Source organism: Cryptococcus neoformans, assembly GCF_000091045.1.
Source record: "Cryptococcus neoformans var. neoformans JEC21 chromosome 10 sequence".
Classification (NCBI taxonomy): Eukaryota; Fungi; Basidiomycota; class Tremellomycetes; order Tremellales; family Cryptococcaceae; genus Cryptococcus; species Cryptococcus deneoformans.
In genome coordinates, this window is record NC_006679.1 from 403,281 (window position 1) to 428,709 (window position 25,429).

Here is a 25,429-nt window from a genome sequence, read left to right on the forward strand (position 1 = left end):
AAATCAGTTAGGGTACGTTGTTGCGAAACTCACATTTCGCCTTTGCCGAGTTTATCAATAGCTCGCTTAGCAGAAGATGTCCAAAGTTCTGCGCATCTAGCCCACTTCCGCCCACTCAAAGCTCTAGATGCCGCCTCAACATAAGCACCGTTTGCTGGCTTGCCCATGGCGAAAGTCTCGCAGAATAGCTTTTGCCATCGAGCATGGATAGATCGAGCGGCAACCGAAGCATCAATGGGCTTGAAACCTCCCAATAAGTCACTGCTTTCAGTTTGCATAGATAAATTGAGGACGGTCAAAGGCCTGCGAACAATTGAAGCGATGTGTTGAACGGCAGTGGTTTTACCAGTACCAGTTTCACCGACTAACAGAGTCGGCTCACCAAGCGTTAACGAGACTGCGATCCGCTCAAGGAGAATCAAAGAAGGTTTGGTCAACGCGAAGGGCCGAGCGCTTGAGGAAGTGTCGCGACGGCCTTTCTCAGGTGCCCCCATGTCCATGATTACACGTCCTATGTGAAGTTGCCGGGAGGCAGGGCTGACTTCGAAATTTGGCTTTCGACTATCTAGCGCCATGAACCGGTCTTCATCCATGCCTAACCCACGCGCAATGATGTCAACCATCTGCTTCCGCTTTTCTCGAGATACTTTCTTCGTGTCCAGAGACGCAACAAAAATGTCAACACCTTCTAGAAAAATCTCATCCTGCAAGACAGAGTTGGCAAATACAGAACCGGACTGTTCTAATGCGACCAGAGAAGCGGAAGATGGGAGATTGCGTTCTACTCTCGCGCACCACTTTTCAAGGTCACGCAGACCAATGTCTCTCGCCTTGACCTGTCCAGAAAGCTTGTCAAAAGGCCGAAGCTCGTGCCAGATGTTTACCAACGTGGTAAGAACAGTTTTCGGTAGGCGCTGGAAGCGTGCTGTGAGGATAGCCAGAATATCTTCGTCGGAAGGTGCGGCCAGAAAAACTTCCGAGAAGATGTGATGGGCGTAAAATGTGGGTGCTGTATGTTCTTGTCGAGTTGTTCTCGTCACAAAGAGACCAAAGCCGTCGCCCGCTTCAACAGTAACTCTCCCTGGTACAGCAAGCATGGCTCGCTGGCCGGGGCGGGCACTACGAAGGCTCCTGGCAATTCCTGCTAGAGTCACCAGCATTTCGGTACTCCCTCTGTCCACATCCTCGAACACAACCCACCGTCCTGCCCTAATGGCTTTCGCTAAAGCTCCTTCCATCCACTCAAATGTTCCTGGCTTGTTAGGCGAGGAAACATATGTCCCGATGAGGCTTTTAACATCGATGGAAGTGTCGGCAAGGGGAATGGTCAATATTCGGCTGGAAGGCCGCTGAGACGGGAAAAGCATAGACGAGAGGTACTGGAGGATGTGCGTCTTCCCCGAAGAAGGAGGCGAGGTGAGCAGTATTGGAGATGAGCGTTGGATAAGGGGGCATAAAGCCCGAAGCGCCTCATCAGTAGGCGCTGTGCGTACGTGCATGGTGGTAAAAAGAGGGTTGAGAGCGGAAGATCGAAGCATCAATTGATCTGCGACAAGGACAATTCGAGAACATAGATCCGACCGGTCAATGACTGGAACATGCAGGTAACTGATGGTTGACGCTTTCGCAGCATGTCGCCGAGCTATGTCGTTCATCAGCGGATATCGCGGATCGCGATGACAAATTTCTAACCTTCATTAATCCTTTTTGACTCGATCACAGGCAACATCCATCCGTCTATCTTCACTTCTTGGATTTGAAAACCCCCTTGTGGTAATATCACAGTCTCGAAACCGAAAAGCACCTCCGCATCGATGTCCGCCACATTGCCGACAAAAGTCTTCTCAGCCTCCATTCTCTTCTTCTCACTCCACTTCTGTTGACGGGCGAGCACTTGAATTGCCAGTAGCCGTAATCCTTGGTCGGGATGGTCAGTTCTAAGGGTGTAGAGTTGCGTGATAGGCCAATTATTGCGAGTTGCAATGGAAGGATCGACAATTATAAGTCGCAGATAGATTAGAAGTAATATGTGTAATCGCGCCGTAGGGATCGTGGGTAGATTATTGAAATCAACAAGAGCCAAAGGGCCATTCCTAAAAGGAGTCCGTAGGATGAATGTATGTACCAGACTGTAGATATAAACTTAGATAAGCGTCACGGAGCAGCCGTCAGGCAAGGATAACATACCTCCAGAACTCTGGATTGATCTCCACTAATAGTGAGAGAATTGATAATCTTCGTTCAAGCAGATCATAGTCCAAAGACTCTGACTCTTCTATCCAGCGAGCTAGCAAATCCATCAAAATTGGCTGAAATCTCAACTGGACATGATTGAAGACTCCTGGATACGATGCCAATGATGAAAGGGCTTGAAGAAGTTGTTTTATGGAAACAGACGCTTGATTCGAAGCTGAACAACTGAAAAATATGTCGGGGATAGAGATAGGTGAATGACTTGAAGTAGATGAGAGGTTGAGGTCGCCAAGGAACTTATCGACTTGGCTCCAAAGGTCGATATAAAGAGGTCTAGGGGCATCAGTGGCCACCTCTTTGGGAGGGTTGACCTGCGTGTCCACCTCCATGGTGTAATCCTCCGCCATCTTCTCGTTTTCTACAATCCAATGGCTACTGATCCAGGCCACGAATGAAGAAATGTAAGAAGGTGGTGATTAGGTAAGTTGATGTTATCGTTGCGAAGTAGGCTGAATGAAGTGACCATTCACCAACGGAAATTTAAGAGCAGCAAACATGATCCCTTCACGGAGTTCGAAACAGCTCCGCTTCAGATCAGCCAAAGAACAAGATTACGTAAATTCCTTTTTATTTACGTAATTATAATAAGTGACCGCTTTCGTGTTTCGTGAGTTTCGCGTTTTCAGCTATTTACCCAGTGTAGAGCCGAGCAATCTCCGATTCCTGAACGACCACCAGCTTCGTTCGGAACAGTGATGTCTGTCACTGATCATACTCTGCTCTGATTGATGATAAAGCAGAAAGGGAAGAAGCTGGGCAAGAACGCACGAGCACATCATGCCGGCGGGAAAGCAAAAGAACAAAAGAGCACAATAAATAATTAACAAACGGAAATATGATCTTAATACGCTTCATTCGGACCTTTATCAGCGAGAAGCGATGGTGCCTGAACAAAAAGCCCGAAGTCGTTTTGTTCATCTGAACCCTGAATGAGGCTGCACTATTTTTTCCCTCATTTCTTATTGTTCTCCCAGTGAACCTTCTCAGCCCCCAAACATGCACTATGTCCAGGCCAGCAGCCCATTGCCCTTCTTCTTATATATACATTCCATACAAAAAACAATCATTTCATTTTTCTCAGATTTTCGTCCCTGCGTACTCTTGCCTCCTCTCACGCTTCTCTTGTTGTCACCTCTGCCTATCCTGACAATTCGTCAAACTTCAAAAGCAACATGGCGCCACACCAATCCGACATCTTTCTGTTTACTCGGCAAATGCAAGGGTCCATACCATCCTGTGTGGTTGAGTGGTTGGTCTATCACATCCTTCTGGATTGAGACGAGCGACGGAAGAGAGAGATAACTAACGAAATACTTTCAGCATGTCTGACGGCAACATCACAAGTTGTTCCAGCAATACAGACTATTCATGTCTTTGCGCTTCCCAATACTACATCGACTCGGTCGGAGTAAGTATTCCCTCCGCCATTCATTAACAGAATAACGGCTGATTGATGTGAAAAGGCGTGCATGAACTCCAGTTGTACCGCGTCTGAGAGAATCGCAGGAGAGGCATACACTGGTCAGGCCTGCGCTTACTATGTGACTATGCTTTCTTTAGAGGTTAGTTTAGCATTCAGCTTGCTGACAAGCATCGTCACATAGGGCACACCACTGACAAACACCACCTCATCCTCGACGTATGTTCTCGGCCATTTTCAGTATCAAACAACGGTTACACCCGCTGATAAGATACTCCCAGCAATACATCTGTGACTGCGTCTGGCACCGCGGTAATCGCTGATCCCGTTATTTACTCTCGGGCCTATGTTAACATCCAAGCTATTGTAAGTCATTGGGGATCCTACACACTGTAACTCCAAACGACCTATATTGATAGACTTCTATCAGTTCTCATCCATTTGCGGCGCTCTTCTCATACTCGCTCTGTTGTCTGGTTTCCTCTCTTGCCGATCCCGATACAAGCGAGAACAAGCCTTCTCACAAAATAGAACCTGGACCGGTGTTGGCTCCACTACTCTCGGTGGCGATACGAGAAAGACTTCTCGCTTCTTCACCCGTACCAAAGACACCAGAGACCCGACCGCCACCTTTGCCACTGACAACTATGGTGTTAACAGTTCAACATTTGGGGGTGCAACTACTTCTCATACACCAGGACAAGTATCCTTCGGGCCGGTCTACGGTGCTAATGCGGACTATGGTGTTAGCTCAAGTGAGGGTACTGGTGGTAGGTTCACCAATCGACTACCGGCTGGTGATATGAATAAATCCGAAGAATGGGAGATGGAAGTGAGAAAAAGCAGCATTAAGGAAGAAGAGCTGGAAGTTGAGAGCCCCACGACGTCAAAGGGTCCTGGCAGTGACACTGATATGGATGGGAGCACAGTATATCTTACGAGATTGGACAAGGATGACCATCACGCGATATGAGGGAGATTGTGGTGATTTTCCATGCTTGCTGTTCGTGATGATCAATTAACGGTGTCCATAGAAAATACAATCAGTAATGTAGTATTGTAGTAGTGTAAAGGATACAAAAATAAATCGCATGTTTAGTTATGTATTTGGGATCTCTTTGTTGCTCTGGGAAGTAGTAGATAATTATTTATTCATTTAAATTGGCACATAAGAATACATGATGGTGATTGGACAAAATCATTATGCGTTAACGTAAATTGTTCACTATTATTAATCTCGTGCGATTACTCATAAAGACTCTATCTTCTTCCTGTCATTTTTCGCTTTTTCGTACCAGTCCTCAATCATCTTTTCCCCTTCTTCTTTCAACTGGTTATAACTCCTTTGCATCTCAGCTCGGATAAGAGCTTCGAGCTTCATCTGCTTTTCCTGCTCCGTTAGAGGTCGGGGTTGGGAAGGAAGATGGGGTTCTTGGGTCTGTTTTGGTTGGCTCATCTCCTCCATTGTAGAAGAAGCACCGGCAGGCGACGAGAAGAGATCGTCTACAACCTTCCTAGCGGCCAAAGCCCCTCGAGTAAGAGACGCATCCATTGCTTCCCTGGGCAATGCTGCATGTGGAGAAAGTTTTGTGGGTCGGGTAGAACGAAGTGTTGCCTTTCCACGAGGAGTGGAGGCTGGTGAAGAAGTGGGTGGTATATTCGCAAATCGGTCAAGTTGGGAGAGAGGGCGAGAGCTGGGGGTAGGTGATTTGACAGGCGGTGGTTGATGAGACGGCGGAAGCGAGGGAAGAGCCTTTAACCGAGAAGAAGATTTGGACGATTTTGAAGCTGATGCTTTTGAAGCAGGCCTTATAACTTTTGGAGTTGGTTGTTCATCGGCTGGTAATTCCGCCTCTGAGCCAGAAGGCACATCTACCTCAGTACCAGCTTTACTATCCTCTTCTTCCTCCACTTCCTTGTTCTGCGCCTTTTTTCTCCCTTTGGCCGTTGTAGCAGCTTTGGCCCTCGTTTTTTTCTCAGGCTTTTGGGCAGGTTCGGCTTCAGATTCTGTTGGAGCCTCTATCCCTGATTCCGCCGCAACTATCTCTTCGGCCTCCGGCTCATCCGTTACCTTTTGCTTTCCCTTGCTTTTTGCCGTTGCTTTTTGCTCCTTTTTTTCTTTTTTAGATTTTGCACGAGTCTTCTTCACGGGTATTGGCTCCTCGACATCGCTTTCCATTTCTATTTCCGTGTGGTTCTCCGCGACTGGTGCATCCTCCTTGATCGTCTGGGACCCGGACACGGCTTCATTCTTCCCAGTTTTCTTTTTGCCTTTTGTCGCCTTTGCCTTGGTTGTCGTCGTGGCCACCGCTGTCGTCATCGTCACGCGAGCCTTGGTCGTTCTTCTGGTTGAAGTAATGGCCTGCGAGGCGGAAGCGTCCTCCTCAGGGATATGCTTCGTGCCCTCTACTTCAGAGGCTACGGATGCTACTATCGTGCCCCGTTTTGGTCTATGCCGCGTTAGTTTGCATCCAAATGAAAAAAGCCAAATGAATTACCTTTTTGGGGCCTCAGACTTTTTCCGCCGTCCAGAAGCCTTACTCTACTATGAGTCAGTCATGGAGAACTATTGATGGGCTGTTTATAGAAGAAACATACAGGCTTTTCTTTTTCAACATCTGTATTCTCCTCTGCGTCTGAATGATGTTCGGCATCCTCAGGCTCAGAAGGTTCGAGAGGGGCTACTGTTGTCCCCCGTTTAGACCTAGAAACTGTCAAATGAATGCACAATAACCAGCTAGATGTGTCTCACTTTTTAGGGGCTATAGACTTTTTTGGTCTCCCGGATGCCTTGTTCTGCATGATGGGTAAGCATGACATGCATAGCCAAGGTAATGGGGACATACAGGTTTATCAGCGATGCCAGACCCTTCAGCTTCGCCTACTAGTGTCGCCCTGAAGAAATGACAATCGGGAACTTTCGACTGATGAATCTCCCTATAGTTTTATGGTCAGCATTTACCACCTTCTAAAGACTTTCCATACCAAGGGTCATCTGTAGCCTCCCATCCTTCCACGCCGTATTCGCAGTACGGACATATCACAGCGTCCTTGGACTCTGTGGAGGGGTTGTAGACGAAGCCAGCACGCGCAAGCTATTGGAGATATTAGTCGCTGTGGAATAGAAACTACGCTCTGACATACAGCTTTTACAGTTGGAAGCCACCCTGATTTTTGTTTGTGGGGCCACCATTTCTTGAATGTTTGAGCCCTAACTTCTATAGATTCGGCAGACTGTGGAAGAGAGTTCGCTGTTTCATAGACAGTCCTAACAATATATCAGTCCGAAATCCAAATGATCGCATCCTCATATACTTACGTGTACTGCCCGTCGCTCCTATCCCTCTTCCTCTTCTCGATCTTGACCGCACAAAACATTTCGGCCCAAGCACACCCTGCCCTCTTCGCATGTTCCTCGAAAGGATCATCATCTTCATCCCACCCTCCCAGCTCCAGATTGCATAGAAAGCAAGTGCAGTTGTCGAAGGAAGGCGGTGATGTTCCAGGAGTATGATAGAAACCAGCCTCTGCGAGCGCCCGCGGGGTGAGATGCGGGTGGGTTGATGCTTCTAGAGGGAATTGCGGCTTTGCTTTTGATTTGGGTTTGGTGACAGCATTAAACGATGCCAATCTATTGTCGAGGTTCTGCATCTGGAGCGTGTGTGGAGGTAGTGATGCTGTCGATATGAAAGACAAACGGCAATGTCAGAAGAGTAGACGAAGATGGGTGCGTACAAAGCGGTAAACAAAACAAAAGTAAATTGACGCGTCTGTTGTTTCTAACAAGTAAATAAGCTGCCACAGCCTTATTTCCCGAGTATTGCCGTTGAGATTTCGCCCCGAGCTCTCTTTACATTCATTCTTTCAGGCGACCAACACAGATCCGCACACCCCGACATCTCCCCCCATGTCTCGCATCTTTCGAAGGGCACTCGCCACCTTCCCTCCCAGGGCAGGCCCGTCTTCAACAACCCCTTCCACCCTCTTCCCCTCAGCATCCTCGGCCGCCGCAACCCTCCCCATTGCCGTCCGACGTCGTCGCACTGAACATCCTCCACCAAAATTCGCTTCCCCCTCTCCGCTCTCTGACCCTGCCTTGCACGATCCCGAGTCTGGAAAGAAGTTTCCTTTGCCTCTTGAACAAGATTACAGGGACTTGTTGAGGACTTCGGAGTTTGACGGATCGTTGAGCGACGCCGAGTTACGAGCCTTGTTTTTGAAGGGCACTGCCGAATGGAAGGCACGAGTCCGAGGCTACGCACCTAGAGGCAAGAAGGGCAGACATGCGTTTCTGCTCAAGGTGATGGGCGGTCAGAAAGAAGCAGAGGGAATCGTTCCCCAGGAAGCCGAAGGACAAAACGCAAATCCCAACACCATTGTCGGTCAGCGAATCTACCTTCCGAACATTCAAATCCGTCTTATGAGGAACCACACCCCTCCCGGAGAGGCGTACGATCCTTTTGTTGCTACCTTCCGCATTCCTCCAAGCATGACAAAAACCGATCTTCGATCATATCTCGCTGCTGTGTACAACCTCCAAGTCACTTTTATCCGTACCGACAACTATCTCGCCCCTGTCGGCCGTACACGTACCGGCCAAGTCAGGAGATTAGGAGGCAAGGGCAAAACGTACAAGAGGGCTGTCGTTGGTTTGACAGAGCCTTTCCACTACCCCGATGATTTGGAGGAGCTGCATGCTCAGAGTGAATACGAAGGATCTGGCGATGCCGTGACGAAGGCGAGAGACAAGTGGCTGCAAGACAACTACAGTTTGAGAATGATGGAAGAAATGAGGGACAGGGCGCTGTTCAAGTACTACAAGGGTTCCAGGTGGAGGGCGGTTAGCCAGTCCAATGTTGTAAGTATCCATCATTTTGATGAAAAATGGATACTATGCTGATGGAGAACGTGTAGGGCGTGACGGTCAAGGAAATTATGAAGCGACGAAAGGAGAGAGAAGCCGCTGTGGCGGCAGCTGTCAAGGAACGGTATGCGGCTGTCAAGGAGTCCGCGGACACCACTCAAACAGCATAGACTTTAGCATGCACCATGTCACATGTTTGGGCTATCGTAAAACGTTCCAACTGACACTTCCAGGTGGATATTTCAGTGGCCAAAATAATCATCTATTGGGTTTCGGGAAATGCAGGATTTGATCCTTATCCTTCACAAATCTCCCCCATTGCTTCTTGCATACCGTCAGCACTTCAGTCATGTGTTATTCTAACCGGGTCTCGGTCGGACAAGTACTGTACTGTACAGTACAGTAGTGTCCTAACAACCTGTCCTCAAATGTGATGATTTGTTCCGTCGTAGGAAAACATATTCTTATTTGGTTCTACTGGCAACAACCATAGTTCGCTTGTCAGGCAGTTATCAGGCCGTTTTCGATGGTTATCTCACCCATTACTCTACACTAAAGCTCTTGTAGCCACAATAGTCTTGTACATGGAGGTTTGTTCGCCTCCAGTCACCAGTCTCGTTATAGCGCCTCGCCTCTCCTCGTTTGCTTGATGATCTCGATCCAGTGGTCTGCTATCTGCTGGGAGTCGCGAGTCCTAAACTTTCTGGAATGAATCAGTATGGAGGGGTGACAATCTGATCCCGCTGTATCATGGCTCAAACTTTTTATATGCGCTACGGCTATATGATGACTTATCGGTGACGTGATATGAATCTACCTGACAGTATTTCGGTAGTAAAGAATCCTTAACGTTCCTGTAGAAAATTCATTATGCCCATAGCAATATGTCAAGAACGTCAAAACATACTCGACAAGCTGGCTCAATCTTGTACTTTATCTTTCGAGTCTTAATCACCGCGCTTGGCCCTCCTGGCTTGCCCGGACTCTCTCCGCTTACAAGTCAAACCTCCGACTCGACTGCTTCTTCCTGTCCAAGGACCAGATCTCTACATACAGCGACCTTGAGAGATCTCATCCTTGTGACGGAGGCCAGTAACTATGGTCGGTCGTATATCCACTGACAGTTATGGTAGAAATAGCGTCCTGTGCCACTGCTGTCGAGGAAGAAAAAAGATGGCTTGACATCGATTAGCTATCCTTTCAAAACTCAGCTTTCCAATGAAAGTGGAGACCTTTCTTATCTGAGTGTACCTTCCGCGAACCACCATCACCTAGATATGCGAACGGGGGTGGTAACCTTAATGGTGGTTGTACTTGGACAGGTCAAAATTTAAATTTACGCTGTGCTATGGATGATAATACTCCAAAAGAGAGCTGCCTTTCTTGATGCATTCGTGAAGTAGTGGATAGTTTTACGATACAGTATGTGAAGCTAGATTTTTTGATTGATCATTTGCTGACGAGCCTCCGCGTCCTCAAGGCCTCCATCACTTTCCGCCTACATCGATAACAACACCATGCATCTCTATTGATCCCTCCTCAACGTATGCCCATTCATCTGTCCGTGTCTTGGAAAGCCGGATGTCTTCCCCCGGCCACATCTTCTCGCCCCTTCTTACCCAATAAACTCCTCCCGGGAGCTTGCTGCTCCCTCCTCGCATTACCTTCATCTTCCGAAGACTCATCCTCCTCTGGCAATTGTCCCAAGGGCACCCCTTCTTCTTCAAATGCGTTAAAAAGTGTAGAGTTTTGTGAACGATAAAGGTTACTTCGACGACCGTGGCCCGCAGAATTGAGTGATCCGTCGGGGGCATACCCAGAATTGGGCACAGTGCCATAGTTCCATCCGGCACTGTTGGATTCGACAGACATACGGCCAGACATGCTCATACGAGGGTCTTAAATCACCAGATCAGCCTGGAATTGATCATGGTGCAAACTCAATACTTACTCATAAGACCAGATTCGAGACTTGTAGGATGATGGATTTGCTCAGGCTCTCGGGAAATATTGAGAAGGAAAACACCCATAAAGATGACAAGGAAACCGCATATGAGAGAGATTGTGTTGACTCCCCCCGGGGTATTGAAACCGGAGAAAAGAATGGCAGAAGCGATAATGGTAGCAGTAGTGAAGAAGACATAGTATATGGGGTTGACACTGTAGTCATTTTTAGTCTCACATGCGTGATAGATCAAATTGGTTAACCTACACATTGGTGGAGAAGGTATCCAACGCCTTATTAAAGTAGTTCTAGAATTGACGCCATCAGCTAAAATCCTTCTGTCGGTCTACTTTTAGCGCGAGACATACCATTTGAACGACAATACATCCTACCACAACTACGCCAAATACATATGTGCTGACGTGTGTAAGCTGGTTGTTGCCGGACAAGGTCAACTTGATAGCAACACCAAAGCCCTGCAAATCAAAGTCAGCAAGAGAAAGCGAGTGCACCAAGCGGAAAACTGACCTTGATGGCCATAACAGAAACGCTTCCAACGAGAGAACAGATGGACAAGTATACCATAGGATTTCTGGTACCGTGTGTAGGCACGACACGATAGATCATGTACAAAGAGAAGACCGCAACAAAGGTTATGTAGATCAAAAATCCTGCGGCATGGTCAATTTTGGCCCAAAAAACGCAAAAAAGTCGGGAAAATAACCTGGTCGAGCAGCATAGCTCAGAATTTCATCGACGGTCTCGACCTCCTTATCTGAAGGAGCATGTAAGACAATTATCACTGATCCAATCTGAAAAAATTGCTTAGTAACGACTCTCGGGTATGAGGTCTTACTCACGATACAAGCAGCACAGCCGCAGATACCCAGACGTCCAAGCTTTTCATCGAGAAGGAAAGAAGCCAAGATGGCGCTTTTTGAACATCAGCGTGCGCTTTTCGGGGATTAGTGTCTTGACGAGTTACCCAATAATAACACTCATAGCTCCTAACGGCGTTACAAGGATAGCAGGTGCAAAGGTGTAAGCTGCAAAATTGGCCACTACAAAGCGGTCAGGATCAATTTGATATGCCAGTTTCAACCGCTCTCACCCTCTCCGATGACCACTATTCGATTCTTGTCAGCCATTGCCCACTCTCCATAGTCAAATGTTCAGATGGAACCCACTTGTAATCATACCCGCCCACCAGATGGGATTTTGAAGGTATGATAAATCATCCGCTACGATGAAGGTGAGCAAATATCCTCTCTGTAGTGACGACGCCAGCGCGACTGTTGCATCGGACGACATACAGGCATTCCGAGTGCCACTTTGCCGTTGATGTGAGTGAGAATAGTCTGGGTTACGAGCCGCAGCATCGTTCAAGCCCTGGTACGCATCGTGATCAGTTTTAAGGATTTATAATACACGTTGGAGGCCCATACCTTTTTGGTGATAATGAAACTGGAGCTGTAGGGATACGCTAATGAGTATCCTGGCATGAAGAAAGGAAATACACCGTGTGGCTTACCCGATCAAAAAAGTGCCTCCCAAGGCCAGGGCAAGACCGATGTACTTCTCCTCGATCATGGGGAACGAGAAGGAGGTGTCCTAGAGAATACGGAAGGACAAAGTCACGGAATGGAAAGAAACTAATACAATGACTAAGGTTGGACGAAGGGTGGATGGGTGTCTTTCATTTATTACCCTTGAATGCGCACCTCAGGGGAAAGGTCACGTGATTGGCACTCACCGTAAATGACCATCCCCTCCTTTTACACGCAAGACTCCGAAGTCCATCATATCCTTTCATCTCCTTCCCACATTCGACATGCCCCTGTATATACAACACTTTTGCACCCATTCAAATCTCTCATTTCCATTCTTTTCACAACAGCATTCAACAGACAACCAGCTACCGAATTTTCAGCACAAGTATACAACTAAATGGCATCCACTCTCGGCTCCTCGTGCAGCCTGCCGAGGTTCATGTCGAACTTGCGTATGAAGCTGATGGGCAAGCGCTCGAGATTATCAAGCGATAGCAAATCATTGTCTTCTCGTTCGGAGGATTTTGATGATTTTTCGTCTGGAAGAAGCTACCGGCAGACCAGCAACTCGTCGGCGGTTTGGTCTCTAGAAGACCTCGAACAAACGACTCGACGGATCTCGGAGGATACAAATTCATTTTTCACTCTCCAAATAGAACGCAGATCAAGCCCAAGTGACATTGGGTCTGAACATGCCTCGATTCGAAATAGCCCGGCGTCGATCGCCCCCAACGTAGACGAAGAAGACTATCGTCGACGAGCATCTGCTGTTTCTGCAAATCCTTCATTCGGATACGATCAATATTACCAAGAACATTTGGATGCGTTGACAGACAGTGAAGATGAGGACGTCTTTTTCACAGCGAACTTAGTGACAATGAGGCTCTTCTCAGCCACGGAGGCAGAACAAGAAATTCCTGTTTTGGAGGAAGGATTTGTCATCTCTCTTCCGCCGAGCAATAAAGACCACATAAGATCCGATCCGTTGGGAGTTATCGCAGAAGACTACGGGGCCGAACTCGACATTGAGAAAGAATACGCATGTAATGAAGACTTTCCCGACTCAAGGATTATCTCGCCTCACCAAGGCGAAGGTGAGGCATCAAGAATATGGAAACTCCAAGGGGCCCCAAACAGTAATGATACCTCGTTGCCTCTTTCTCATTCAGAAGCAAGCAAAGGCCACCTAGAGTCGCTTTCGCATGTGTTTGTCTCAAGTGGTACCAACGTAGTCAAAGAGGATGATATGGGGCCAGATGTTCCCCGCAGCGGCACGTGGAAATTGGGGTCTCAATTTGATGATAAAGACAAGCTCGTGTGCCAGCCTCCAAGCTCTCCCTCTGGCAATTCGAAGTTCGCTTTTTTTAGTTCTCCGCTCAGCAGGAAACAGGACCATGTTTTGCCGTTCACTAAAGCAACAGATAGGCTTAGATTTTCAAGACCTGCCACCCATATAAGAGACTTTTTGTCCACTTATAACGGTGCTCTCTTCCACGGCAAGTCCAGGGTATCAACAAGAATGGATGACAGTCAGACATTAGCTTTAGATTCGGAAGGCGAGGGAAGACAAGCTGGAAAATGCACCGAAGAGTCTGGCTCATGGTCCCCTATCTCATCTGATAAGATTTCTAGCATAATGGGACAGTCTGCTAACTCTTTGCTTGACAGTGAGATTACAGAGACCAGGGATACGGACGATGACATTATGAAGGCGCGGAAGACGGGTTTGTGCCAAGACGTGTACAGCTTAATGATCGCGCCAAACCAACAAACAAAGGATAATCGCATCGTACACATGTTGGATTCACCCTTTTCTTCAATCTCCACATTGGAGACATATGACTTTGAACGGTGCCCTTCAACAACAAACTTCTTCGGTGACGACCTCAAATTCGGAAATCCCGTGGCCGTCGCGTACGATTCGGCAAGCATAAACTCCATTGCCACTGATCTTAGCGGCTGGAGAGATAACACACCGCGCATCAAAGCTGATTCAGGTGCGTCATGGTTGATGCCAGGCGACTCAGACCATCATACTTTTCATCAAGCAATGTTGGACAGCCAGACGCAACGAGACGAGCAACTCGGAGATTTGGATACTCGATTTGGCAGACAAGGCCATTATTTGAAAGATGTAATGAAGGAAGATTCGTGGTCAGATAATGGCTTACCATCAGATCTCGCTTCTTTAAGGCATCTTATTGTTTAATTGAAAAGGCAAAGGAAAAGGCATTATCTAGAGCGAGCCATATCAGTAGACGTAGGCGCGTAAAAATGAAAAATGTAGCACCGCTTGGCACTGCTTGGCACCGCTATGAACACTCAGTCGCAATTAAAATGTTATTACTAATCATACATCTTCTATCAAAGGCTGAAAAGCCGATGATGAAGATTCTATACTCTATGAAAAATGACAAGAGCCATGAAGTTTTCGATTTTGGTATGTCTAGGCAATCTACGCAGCGGATTGAGACTTGGCGGTGGGATTCCTAAAGAGGTCTACGGCATTACGTAGTTGTTCAAGGAAGACGAACATGCAGATGGTATTGGGGGTAAGCCGAACTACAGCCATGTTAATGAAACGTCCGAATGGGTAGTTGTATTTTTTCTAAAGAGAAAAGAGACTCACTCCAAGCAGGAAGCCAGCCCTTAAACAAGAATCTTGGCCCCTCGTGCTTCAGGCTCTCCAACAACAAGCCGACAGGCCCATGGCCACCAGCTCCAGCCTTCATGTTCATAATTCTGCTCTTCACCACATCCGCAGGTGCACAAATGGTGGTAGCAACGGTACCGGACAAGGCAGAAGAGACAAAGTGAAGAGGCATGCCGTTCTCCATGAGGTTCGCGGCGAGAATGTGCTCCTTGAAGAAATCGTAAGAAACAAGCTGAGAGGCGTTCATGAGGATGGCTCGGATCTGCAGTGGGAATTGTAAGACAGTTGGTCGAAATCCCCCCAAAAAAATTAAAAAAACACGCACAGTATTTGGAGCCAGACCGCGAGCAAGGGAGGCAACACCTTCATTGCTGACCATCTTATAGATGCCATGGATAGCATTTCTGTAGTGCATCTGGTTCTCAGCAGGTTTTGTAGGATCGGCGACCATTCTGTGACGACAAAAGCAGTTCATCAGTAAAACCGCTTGATTTGAACCCAGGACGATGTACCTAACAAGGATGATATCGGCCGGGTTTCCAGCAACACCACCGAGAGCACCAGCGACACTCGCACAAATGACCATATCTCCCGTTCTCAACTTCTTTGCTCCATTATTTGACATTGTATTCTTCATAAGGTCATAGACACCTAGTCTTGTGACACTGTACGTCATCTGCCTGAACACCGAAGCGGTCAAACCAGTGTATAATCCTCGCACACCTATCAAAGTGATCAGTTCTAACAGTTTCGGTGAAGTATGCTTATAAACCCACCATCTTGCATGAGCACGGTCCTCACAGCGTTGATAAATGTGGTTTTTGTGGTAGAGGTTTGCATTCGCCTGTCCAAACCCAACGCCGTCTCTGTTAGCCCTCGTGTTCTCCTCTCCTTCTTTCGCAGCTCCCTTTTTTCGGCGATTCTCACGAAAGATATAACTCACACTCTCATCACATCAAGAGGATGTGTACAGCATGCAGCCACTGCGCATACTTGTATCAGCATTGCGTCGTCCAAAATTAAAGCTGCAACACTCACTGGACGCGGCAGCACCTGCTCGTCGGATTTGACCGAGGTGGAAAAAAAAAAATGTGACGGCATTTCCGTTTGCACGATGGTATAGAGTTAAAGTGGTAACGTAGAGCATAGATAGATCAGTAATGTCACACGTGATGGCCTTGTGGTTCCATACTGAATTCTCACCTCCTAACCTGCAAAGTACGTCATGTTAGCTGCCAGTTCTACGGCTGTACAAAAAATGGCGGTCGAAATAAACTGAGTCGAATTTCTGGGCCAGGAGTTTGGAGAAGGAAATGACATACCAGAACGGATACTTTTGTTGAGTCGGGGGCATGATGGTATACAGTGTAAACAATCGCTGTGGATATAGGTGTGGCCTCACGAGCGATTATAAGGGTATGAGTTTCTTACGTATAACGAAAACGAAAGTCGACAATAGTAGTATGCCAACGAACGACCATCTTCTGATTTGCCATACGGCCGGCAGCGATCTTGATATAAGATCGTCAGGTCACGTGACTCGTTAGTTCGCCGCAACGTCAACTAATTATTACTGAATGAGGCGGGTGAGCGGCGAAATAAGACAATTCCGTTTCGACCGGAGGTGCAGTGTATATGGTTTCTATACAGCAGGTGCTTTGTCCACATATAGTCAGACGGTGAATAACAGCAGCATACAATTGCTGTACAGATACATTATCAATGATCTGCCGGGTATCTCTCAAGTCCATGCAGCTCTCCAGCCTTTCCACTTTCCTCTGCCGGCCTCTATCGACATGGCCAGCTAGGCTGCCAGTGTCACGGCGAGCTATGCTCTACGGTATGCAAAATTCGAAAGCGTGTGCCTGTACTCACAGGCTATGATAGTACCTGGGTCCAATCCTCGCATGTTGGAGAAGTCTCTATCCAGTCCAGCAGACTCGGTTGCCTACGATTTGGAAGATTCTGTGAGCCCAGGTAAGAAAGCAGATGCTAGACGTTTGGTCACAGAATTGCTGGATGTAAGTTTTGGCATCTCACTTTTTCTTTGAAGTGCCAGAGCCTCGGTCACGCCGATGCAAGCTGAAAATGCTAACTTCTGGACTGCGATAAGGGTGAAAGAAGGCCAAAGGGAGAGGTTGTAGCACGAATCAATGCCATAGGCACCGGCTATGAAGATGATGATCTGAACTACGTTGTGAGTATCAAGTTGTCCATCATGTCATGTTTTGTCTGTTTACCAATCGCATGCACAGCTACGTACAAGGCACGTCCAAGCAATTGCACTGCCCAAGACCAACTCGCCTGAACATATCGAATATGTGATCTCTCGCATTAACGCCCTTGCCCCTATGCATAAGCAATCAGGTCAACCAGAAGCAATCAAAATTATTGCCATGATTGAGAATGCGCAGGCCATGGTAGCTATCGAAGCCATTGCTGCTAGCGGGAAAGGGCATCTTGATGCTTTGCTGGTAAGTTTTGTTAGCATTTTTGAAAGTACAAATGCTTATAGTGTTCTAGTTTGCAGCAGAAGACTGTAAGTTTGATTCATATACTGCAGGAATCCATTGACGCCAGCCAGACTGTGCCGATTTGGGTTTGACTCGTACCTCAAGTAGGCAAGAGTTGCTGTACCCTCGATCAAGACTAGTTACAACAGCCAAAGCATTTGGTCTTCAAGCTATTGATTTGGTTTGCGTTAACTACAAGGATAAGGAAGTTTTGAGGGAGGAGTCCGAAGAAGGAAGGAGGCTGGGTTTCGATGGCAAAGTAAGTGGCTGTGTTACTATGGAAGTCTCATATAATTGACAACAATCTTGCATCCAGCAAGCTATCCATCCTGAGCAGATTGATATAATCCATAGCTCATTTGCGCCAAACGAAATAGGTCAGCTACGTTTTTCAAGACTATGTTCTCCATATCTAAATCCCTCCGCAGACATCTTGAAAGCAGCAAGAATCAAGTTTTCTTTTGAGCACCACGATCAGCTCGGCAAAGGGGCGTACACCCTCGACGGTGTCATGATCGATGCGCCTGTGTACAAACAAGCCAGCAAAGTTTTAGCCAAAGCTGAAGCTGCGGGGCTCGAGATTCCGAAAGTGACACTGAGTGACATTCAATGAGTATATGGTATAGATACGTAGGAATACAGTACGATTCTACTCTTCAGTCGGGAGTTTCAATTAAGACCATTGAATTATAGTATTGTTATATATAGTTGTCTTTATAGACGGTATTAATAGCGGACGGTAAATCTGCATTTCGATCGCACTTTGTGACCTGGGCAAATACCAATTAGCCATTATCGATTTCCTGCGACGGCTCAAGTTACCGATCAAGTAGAATATAAACGGAATTGGAGTCAGTGCCAGACCCAAAAAAGCGCAGAGACTATTTGCTAGTCAGTACACTCATTGCTTCATTCTTTTCTACAAAATATAACTTACGAGGTAGCCCATTGATCACCTAAGTTGTTGTACATGGTAGGGAAGGCAAGAATGACCAAACCGGCACCAACATATCGGATAAGTGTTGAACCTGCAAGCTACGAAATGTTGTTAGATGCATTCAGGTAAGAAAGACAAGGGCAATACACACAGCTGATGCAGCCATAGGCCCATAGGCGTCGATCATATACTGAGTAGATCCTTGGAAGATGGACAAAAGGCCGATACCGAAGATTAAACCACTGATGCAGTGTCAATCACATATCAGCACACCTGAAAACACCATTTACCTCATCATGGGAACCCAGAAGTTAAAGTGAACACCAGAGGTCCAAGCAAACCAGAACATTCCTGCTGGGAAAAAGATGGCACAACCCATGACTGACGGTCCCGTAAGCAGGGTCTACTGCATTGTTGCGGATACTTACGGGGCACTAATCTCTCTTCTGGCTCAACTCGACCTTCATGTATACCTCTCCTCTCAATCCCCTTTTTCGCATCTTCAGCCAATCCCTTGTAGCGTTCAAAGTGGATGAAGTTTATACCGAGAAGAATCAGAAAGCCTAGCATGACAGGCACGAACATAAGCCCTCCTTTACCGCCTGAAATGCCGTGCTGGCCGAAGATAATGGGATAGGCGTCAAAATAACCGTAAAGTACAATATATACAACTATAATAACATCAGCAAAAGAAGCCGACCCAGCAGGAAATGATCCAGCACATACTGAGTAGATATGCCACAAAGAATTGGACAACAGGTTCTATCGCCAGCATCTTAAAGGGGCGTTGCAAGTACTTGACAGTCAACTTCCTCAAACTCTCGTCTTCAATGGGTGCCCTCCATGTATGCTCGCCGGTGGCCTTCCGGTAATTAATTGCTTTGAACTTGAGCAAAGCAGGGGCTAGAGTTTCTGGCATGAAGAAGAAGCATGATAAGAAAGCGACCGCATTCCAGATTGCTGTTACCCAGTAACACCAACGCCAACCGTAATTCGCATTTTCGGCCAAAAATCCTCCTATTATAGGTCCCAAGCAAGGCCCAGTAAATCCAGCAGTTGTAAAGAGGGGAAGAGCGATGGTACGTAGAACAGGGTCTCCCACATCGTTCAGTGACCCACCTGAATTGGATAAGGGTGTAGTAGACCAGACCCCTGCGATGAATCGAAGGATGAGGAGAGCTGGGACGTTGGGGGCAACAGCACAGGCAATTTCAAAGACGGTCGCTAGGAGGATAGTGATGAGGTAGATTGGGAGACGTCCATATACTATGCCATGCGTCAGTCTCTACCATACTATGGCCGTAGAGAGAACGAAAGAGTAATATGCAACATATATGAGGTACACTTCCCGCCTGTGTAATCCTGACGCCATGAGAAACACCCTTCCGTCGCATCAATCTTAAAAAGGAGCATGCAGCCGTTTAGGGTTGAGAGCGTCCTCCACCATTCTGCTATGCATGAAGTTCTGCTACTTCGTTTGATAAATAAAGCACACTTACGCTCAGAAAGCGGCGCCATAGGCATCGCACCTACACCCATACCTATTAAAAACATCGAAGTCGCGGCGGTTGCGGCGATCTGCGAGCACCCAAATTCCTCCATCATCCCCTGCTCTGCAGCAGAGGATACAGAGCTAGCAAACGTTAAGGACAGCGTTAAGAAGGCCAAGAGCCCAATTACAAAGGTCTTGTAGGTTTTGGACCAATTTTGAGGGTTCCGAGCGTCGTTCTCGTCGAACGTGACATAGATCAAAGGAGAAGAGGCAAGGGTTTTGAGAGCCTCTTCTTCTTTGCCTTCGACGATAGGAGCGTGGGTAGGTTTAAAGCTCGGCGTGAAAGCCCGATACTGGAGGTAGGCTTCCATGACGTCGGCGCGCTTTTCCACTGTGATGTATATAGTTTTTAAGTAGAGGGAAACAATGAAGTTGAATTGTGCACGAAAATTATTGTGGGATTCACAGATGGCTCTTCTCCATCGACTGTTGTGATCCTGAACCTTCCTTCCGCTGATCTAATATTATTCTAATTTAAAAGGAACTGCCAGTGCTCGGCAACTTTTGTTGTGAATTTGTGTTCGCGGCGCGCAAGACGGGCATTCCGGAGCCATCCGGGACTTATGAATTTGCCGCACAACTCGGCTGCAGTCTCGCATATCGCAGCGCTGCCTGAAGTACAGCCAAAAACTCAGGAGAACGAACATGCAGCCACCAGACCACCACGCCAAAAAAAGAACATGACCCGCTCCGGCCCGAAGACGGAGATAGCCGTCTTACATAATGTAAAGCCTTACCTTCGGCATGGCACGACCGAGAGGGAAATCGTCGTTCGCGGCACGCAGAATTCTACTAATAACAACCGTTAACAACCGTTATTAGTACGTATTTTAGTGGTTTGCTCACCCGCCGGTAATTGAGTGTGTTCTACATCATGGCCAATGGCGGATGGTAGGCAATAAAGTCCCTTCATGAGTTCGTCAGCAGACATCCCAAGTGATCTTGACCTTACAGAGGTTATGTGGGTTGTGGCTGGCCCATCCTCCTGCGACCTGGCTAGAGCCTTTCATTATTGCCTCCCCCTTCCTTCCGCTTTCTTGCACTCTGTGCTCCGCTCGATGAAATTAGACCTTCTCTAAGGAATTTCTTCTATCCACGCATCCCAAAAGGTAAATGAGTGCCCGAAATCAACAGCAGAATATTGACTTCAACCTTTCCAAGAAGAATCAGGTCATGCACCAGGCTCCTTCCTTCAGACTTAGGACTTATCTACAGCAAGCTTCATAAAATGGTCAACGATATAAGCCCTCCCACCCTTTAATCTCTAACAGAATACTTGGCTATCTAACAGAATACTTGGCTATCTAAGTCCAATCCACCCTGCTGTGACTCGCCCTGTCAGTAAGTCAAGTTCATGAATGGGAAATCTAAATTGCCACAATCCCAAAAACTGTCGAAAGCCGATCGAAATCTACTTAAAGCGCCACGCTTTCACAAACCCCTCTAAACGAGCTACCAATCCATGGTTTTCTGTCAGATGGCGTGTAAACACTCCACATAACCAACTGAGCGAGTTCTGATATTGACACAAAAGAAGGAATCTGCCGCTGGAAGTCCTCTTTGCAAGAAAGTGATCAAAGTAAGCTCCGTGAGTAAAGCCCGGCTGGTCCCTATTCTATTAGTCGGGCATATATGCATTGTTTTCCATCTACTGCTTGTCAATACTATAGTTCACTCTTCTCAACCCCATAGCTAACAAGAAGAGACCCCCGACCACGGACGCCACAGTCAGAGGCTTTTGCATCAAAGCCGAGAAGGGGTAAGAATATGTGACCTGAAAAAAAAAAGGTTAACGCCGGCCGGCATGTTTTTTATTATTTTAAAAACCTACATAAACAGTCTTGGCATGATCTTCAGTGCATCGCGCCTTTCTGAGGGTGACGGCGTATCGACCGGTGGTGTCGAGATACGTCTTGTGGATTGAGTGTTCAATGCTGTCAACTGCGAAAGGAGTGTAAACCTCGACGTCCCTAAAACGCATCGTCAGGTCAAGATCACGATTTTTACGGCTTCCAAGCCGGGGGCCCAACTTACTTGGCTCCTTCGGGCAAAATGATCTTCAATTCGGCATCGTCAACGACAACGTCCTTGATACCTGTCATGAACGGCACAGCCAGGACATTTTTCCCATTGGCCTGATCGCTCTTGAGGACATCCTCAAGAGGCATATCATACCCAACTACAAAGCTATAGTTCCACCCACCCAACAGAGGATACCGAGGCCTCAATTCCAAAAGTCCATCTACAGTCTTGGGGCTGGTTCTGGCCTTGGAAGTCTTGACCTTTTGGGTGAGTATGCTACCAGGGCGGAAATGAGAAGTGGAGACATTGCCAATGGTATCGTAATAGTAGGCAGAATGGGCGGTAGCAGGAATACGGAGAGGAAGCTCTGTGAGAACCTGGGGCGGGGTAGACGCGTGGAATCGGGATTGCTGATGGGCAAGCCGAGAGAAATGACCCTTAAGCCTGTATAGATGTTACCTCCTAATTTTTGTCCAGAGACAATTGATGGACATACCTGGGCCCAGCATTCACCAATGACATCTCATCTTGAATGTTCAAGTTGGCACCCCAGTGGCTCACTTCAGCGCTACGCTTCAAACTTTTAAGACCAATCACAGGTTGCTTGCTCTCATAATGCACCGAAAGAGGCTGTTGCTCAAACTCATGTTTATTAAGAGTGGCAGGAAGAGAGTGGAAGGGTCCAAGAGTAAGGGATGAGCCGGCCTTGGTAACGGTCGAGTCGTGGGTATAGGTGTCGGGAACAGACGTGTGAGAGAGGATGATGTGAGGAGCGCGGTACTTTACACGCTCGACGTCTGTGGGGTACCAGCTGTCGACATACGTAGAGTTGGTGGTGAAGAGGAGGTACTGCGCTTCCCTCTGGTCGATCTCGGCTGGGAGAGGCTTGCTCATATGAGTGAGCACGTGTGTGAGGGACAAGGTAGTGGTATCTCCATTCTTCAGGTGGCCAAGGGGAACAGAGACCGTTGGTGGGCTAATCAATTATCCTTCAGCATCACATTGCGACCCATGTATATATGTGCGCAGCCTTACCTGTCATCAATAATCCTTACGCCCTCTACCGCCTTTCCGCCAATCGCGACCTCCCACCAAGCAGGGATCTCATCCCCGTCCCCACTCAAAGCGAGATGGTACTCTCCTGGCTCATCTACCGTTGCCTTGATGTTATATTGTGTTGTGACTTGAGCTGTCGCGCCTCCGAGCTCGACTGTGCGTGCGATAGCTGTGTTGACGAATGTCTGTGGAGGGGGCGTGATTGCAAGTGCGAGAGGGAGAAGGAGGGCGGTGGCGAGCAGCATGGCTTGCCGTTTTTGTGGTAGGCTGACGGGATATGCTGGTTAGTTGCGGTACAGGATAGAGCAGTTACAGTGAGTTCGTTGTCGCTGTCCACCATCTTCTGCCACGACAGAGCGACGGCGGCCATAACCACGACGGAGAGCTCCGCAGTCAGCCCGGAGCGGAATCAAAAAATCACTGGTATTGTAGTCCACGTCATCGCGCCAGAGAGAAGACTGAAGAAAAAAAACTGCAGCTGGTGGTGGCTGCTGCTGCTGCTGCTGATCTTCTTCTTCTTCTTCTTAGCTTTTTCTTCTTACCACCACCATTCGTTCTTTCCTAATATTCTTTCTGCAAAATCATGATTTTGTTTGTTTCCTTCTTCCTCCAGATATCGCCGACACCCTCAAGTACATCATCATACTCTTTAGCTCCACTAATGCACCTCGTCAACTTTCTCGGTCCTTGAGCCGCCACCTCCAGGTTTTCGACATCCTATCCAAGCTCGTTCCCACTCCCCCAATCATCCTCTATCCGCTCTCCCCGCATCTCATGTGTACACTGTTCTCGCCCAAACCCAGGGGTCCAGTGATAGGAATGGATGCTATAGTGAGGAACACTAGTTCGTGCTCAGCTTCCTCCGGGCTTCATTGTCTGGCGTGCTTCTTTTGCGCCTTTTACCTTTTCGTAATAAGTTGCCAGGAAGGGGAATGCACATTTTTCCATACCGATGAATTCTTTGCTACTGTATTCTATATATAAAAACCTATGGATGCATGTGGTATACGGAATACATAACGATATCGACCTAATATATGGGATTTTACGGAGCAACAGCAGGAGTCGCGCTGCCTGCTTGAGGAGTTGCAGAAGCACCAGCCCCTGCCGCATCTGCCGGTTGGCCAGCTTGCTGACCGTATTGTTGCGCTTGCCAAGCTTGGACTAGAGGTTACAAATAACGCATTAGCCAATAGAGCAAAACAAGTCGAAGTGTGTGAAAAAGACGTACATTGAGGGTCATTGACATCGTAGCCATAGGCGGCCCAGTAAGCAGCGTATTGCGCCCAGGCATCAGAGCCTTGAGCAGGTGTACCACCGCCAGCGGCCGGGGTAGCTCCTGGTTGACTTCCTGGTGTGCCAGTCGCGGTAGCGCCAGTTTGCTTATCACGCATAAATGTCAGCAAATATTATCAACTTGAAGAATAGGAGACGATTGGGAAACATACGGCGTAATAGGCAGCGTAAGGGTCTTGACCGGCAGTTTGACCGCCATAAGCGGCGTAGCCACCGTAAGCACCACCCTGAGCGCCTTGATTGTGCGCATCACGGGCCTTGGCATGCTCTCCTCGCAAAACTTCAAGAAGGTCTTCGGCAAGAACCTTGGCTCTTTCAACTTGATCCTCAGTAGGAGCACTGTACAGAAAAGTTAGCGGACAGCTTGTTGGAGGACGACAAGATACTCACGCGATGTTGATGTGCATCGGCTCGTCAGACTCCCTTCCGGTATCACTCTCCATGAATCCTGATCCTTGTCCCTTAATCTGAACCCTCGCACCAGTCTCCGCCTGAATATACTTTACAAACATACCCTACAGTCTAAATTAGCGGGCTTTCCCCTTGAATCCAACTAATTCGCGACTTACACCCGGACCAACAGTCTTTGCCCTGACGTTAAAGTTTCTGAGGCTTTCGAGACCAATATACAACCTCTGCTCCGGCCACTTTACCCTTCCGTTTGGCATCGCTCCAGATGGAGGTGGCAATCCCAATGCTCTATTCCTAGCCACCAACGTTCGCTCGTCAATCAAGGGACCGAGTTCTTGGTTGATAAGATCATTAATCTTGCCGATAGCGGCATCAAGGATGGATTGAGATGTGGCGACCACGTGAAGATAAAGAGGGACTTCTCCAGGACGCATTTTTGATCGATCGGGGACCCAAACACCTTTTGTCGTTATAGACGCTCCAGTTTCTTCTTCGATCTGCCAAATTTTATGTCAGATCATGGCAAAGTTATATCAACGACACCACTTACTTGCTTCTGCGTAGAGCCCTTTGTCAAAACGTATCGATTCCTCAGATCATTGATCTCAATATCCTTCACAAAGTCACCTTCCTCCTTTTCTTTCTTCATAAGCTCAGTCCCTTGTACACCGGGTCGCAAGGATGCAGCAATCTTGGCGGCGATGGCAGCTGCTCTGGCGGCAGCGTCAGAGGCGGTGTCGTTGGCGGCGGAAGAACCGACAGGAGGGGCAGGGGAAGAACTGGAGGGGGCATCAGCCCATCGAGAACGTCTTTCGGCATCCATTTTAACAGCGGATGTGGAGTGTAGATGTAAATGGGTGAGAGAACGAGATGAAGATGGGAGGAATTGCGATAGAAGCTGCTTCTTCGGTGGTGTGAGATTTGGAGGAACGGGATCAAATTACAAAAGTGGAGATT

The 25,429-nt window shown here is 47.7% G+C and overlaps 10 protein-coding genes across 11 annotated transcripts in view; 3 read left to right on the plus strand and 7 right to left on the minus strand.

Annotated features, from left to right (window-relative positions):
* The window catches only part of CNJ01380 (midasin, putative), a 15,952-nt gene extending 13,256 nt beyond the window's left edge, over positions 1-2,696 (minus strand). The window contains exons 1-3 of the mRNA XM_024657948.1: positions 2,188-2,696; positions 1,693-2,129; positions 34-1,642 (exon numbers count right to left, since the gene is read on the minus strand). Of these exons, the coding sequence (XP_024513671.1) occupies positions 34-1,642; positions 1,693-2,129; positions 2,188-2,600 (2,459 nt within the window). The 5' untranslated portion in view covers positions 2,601-2,696. The remainder of the gene's footprint in view (positions 1-33; positions 1,643-1,692; positions 2,130-2,187) is intronic.
* Positions 2,697-3,280: 584 nt separating this feature from the next.
* Positions 3,281-4,793, plus strand: CNJ01390 (expressed protein). Its single transcript, XM_567318.2, has 6 exons — positions 3,281-3,502; positions 3,574-3,661; positions 3,717-3,794; positions 3,858-3,892; positions 3,955-4,039; positions 4,104-4,793. The coding sequence occupies exons 1-6, from the start codon at positions 3,426-3,428 to the stop codon at positions 4,644-4,646; spliced, it is 906 nt and encodes a 301-aa protein (XP_567318.1). The 5' UTR covers positions 3,281-3,425; the 3' UTR covers positions 4,647-4,793.
* A 68-nt stretch (positions 4,794-4,861) lies between these two features.
* On the minus strand, positions 4,862-7,399 carry CNJ01400 (conserved hypothetical protein). The gene is made up of 8 exons (XM_024657949.1): positions 6,993-7,399; positions 6,818-6,941; positions 6,659-6,768; positions 6,520-6,610; positions 6,426-6,469; positions 6,272-6,377; positions 6,172-6,215; positions 4,862-6,123 (listed from the first exon to the last, which is right to left on the minus strand). Exons 1-8 carry the CDS (start codon positions 7,322-7,324, stop codon positions 4,923-4,925), a joined length of 2,052 nt encoding a protein of 683 aa, XP_024513606.1. The 5' UTR covers positions 7,325-7,399; the 3' UTR covers positions 4,862-4,922.
* A 152-nt stretch (positions 7,400-7,551) lies between these two features.
* On the plus strand, positions 7,552-8,737 carry CNJ01410 (conserved hypothetical protein). Its single transcript, XM_567320.2, has 2 exons — positions 7,552-8,531; positions 8,588-8,737. Exons 1-2 carry the CDS (start codon positions 7,581-7,583, stop codon positions 8,705-8,707), a joined length of 1,071 nt encoding a protein of 356 aa, XP_567320.1. The 5' UTR covers positions 7,552-7,580; the 3' UTR covers positions 8,708-8,737.
* Positions 8,738-9,911: 1,174 nt separating this feature from the next.
* Positions 9,912-12,141, minus strand: CNJ01420 (conserved hypothetical protein). The gene is made up of 13 exons (XM_567321.2): positions 12,014-12,141; positions 11,928-11,952; positions 11,796-11,871; positions 11,670-11,723; positions 11,594-11,608; positions 11,468-11,543; positions 11,343-11,415; positions 11,207-11,294; positions 11,011-11,153; positions 10,851-10,958; positions 10,750-10,790; positions 10,489-10,697; positions 9,912-10,435 (listed from the first exon to the last, which is right to left on the minus strand). Exons 1-13 carry the CDS (start codon positions 12,070-12,072, stop codon positions 10,092-10,094), a joined length of 1,311 nt encoding a protein of 436 aa, XP_567321.1. The 5' UTR covers positions 12,073-12,141; the 3' UTR covers positions 9,912-10,091.
* Positions 12,142-13,870: 1,729 nt separating this feature from the next.
* Positions 13,871-16,157, minus strand: CNJ01430 (dicarboxylic acid transporter, putative). The gene is made up of 9 exons (XM_024657950.1): positions 16,008-16,157; positions 15,878-15,896; positions 15,724-15,744; positions 15,629-15,668; positions 15,462-15,529; positions 15,198-15,408; positions 15,011-15,137; positions 14,662-14,947; positions 13,871-14,594 (listed from the first exon to the last, which is right to left on the minus strand). Coding segments are annotated over exons 3-9 (840 nt in total). The 5' UTR covers positions 15,725-15,744; positions 15,878-15,896; positions 16,008-16,157; the 3' UTR covers positions 13,871-14,487.
* A 147-nt stretch (positions 16,158-16,304) lies between these two features.
* CNJ01440 (conserved hypothetical protein) lies at positions 16,305-17,961 on the plus strand. The gene is made up of 8 exons (XM_024657951.1): positions 16,305-16,525; positions 16,573-16,706; positions 16,799-16,882; positions 16,941-17,159; positions 17,209-17,224; positions 17,270-17,457; positions 17,515-17,575; positions 17,627-17,961. Exons 1-8 carry the CDS (start codon positions 16,408-16,410, stop codon positions 17,809-17,811), a joined length of 1,005 nt encoding a protein of 334 aa, XP_024513608.1. The 5' UTR covers positions 16,305-16,407; the 3' UTR covers positions 17,812-17,961.
* CNJ01450 (conserved hypothetical protein) lies at positions 17,505-20,093 on the minus strand. 2 transcript variants are annotated; one of them, XM_567325.2, is made up of 9 exons: positions 19,635-20,093; positions 19,466-19,583; positions 18,862-19,401; positions 18,564-18,806; positions 18,426-18,516; positions 18,287-18,377; positions 18,136-18,233; positions 18,021-18,079; positions 17,505-17,968 (listed from the first exon to the last, which is right to left on the minus strand). In XM_567325.2, the coding sequence occupies exons 2-9, from the start codon at positions 19,527-19,529 to the stop codon at positions 17,925-17,927; spliced, it is 1,230 nt and encodes a 409-aa protein (XP_567325.1). In that variant the 5' UTR covers positions 19,530-19,583; positions 19,635-20,093; the 3' UTR covers positions 17,505-17,924. The 2 variants fall into 2 exon arrangements, with proteins under 2 accessions (XP_567325.1, XP_567324.1); XM_567324.2 differs by lacking the exon at positions 19,466-19,583.
* A 1,196-nt stretch (positions 20,094-21,289) lies between these two features.
* CNJ01460 (oligosaccharyltransferase alpha subunit, putative) lies at positions 21,290-23,090 on the minus strand. The gene is made up of 5 exons (XM_567326.2): positions 22,745-23,090; positions 22,206-22,685; positions 21,722-22,153; positions 21,519-21,657; positions 21,290-21,461 (listed from the first exon to the last, which is right to left on the minus strand). Exons 1-5 carry the CDS (start codon positions 23,008-23,010, stop codon positions 21,336-21,338), a joined length of 1,443 nt encoding a protein of 480 aa, XP_567326.1. The 5' UTR covers positions 23,011-23,090; the 3' UTR covers positions 21,290-21,335.
* Positions 23,091-23,692: 602 nt separating this feature from the next.
* Positions 23,693-25,390, minus strand: CNJ01470 (conserved hypothetical protein). Its single transcript, XM_567327.2, has 6 exons — positions 25,023-25,390; positions 24,631-24,969; positions 24,452-24,576; positions 24,214-24,400; positions 23,997-24,147; positions 23,693-23,929 (listed from the first exon to the last, which is right to left on the minus strand). Exons 1-6 carry the CDS (start codon positions 25,293-25,295, stop codon positions 23,811-23,813), a joined length of 1,194 nt encoding a protein of 397 aa, XP_567327.1. The 5' UTR covers positions 25,296-25,390; the 3' UTR covers positions 23,693-23,810.
* Positions 25,391-25,429: the final 39 nt, after the last annotated feature.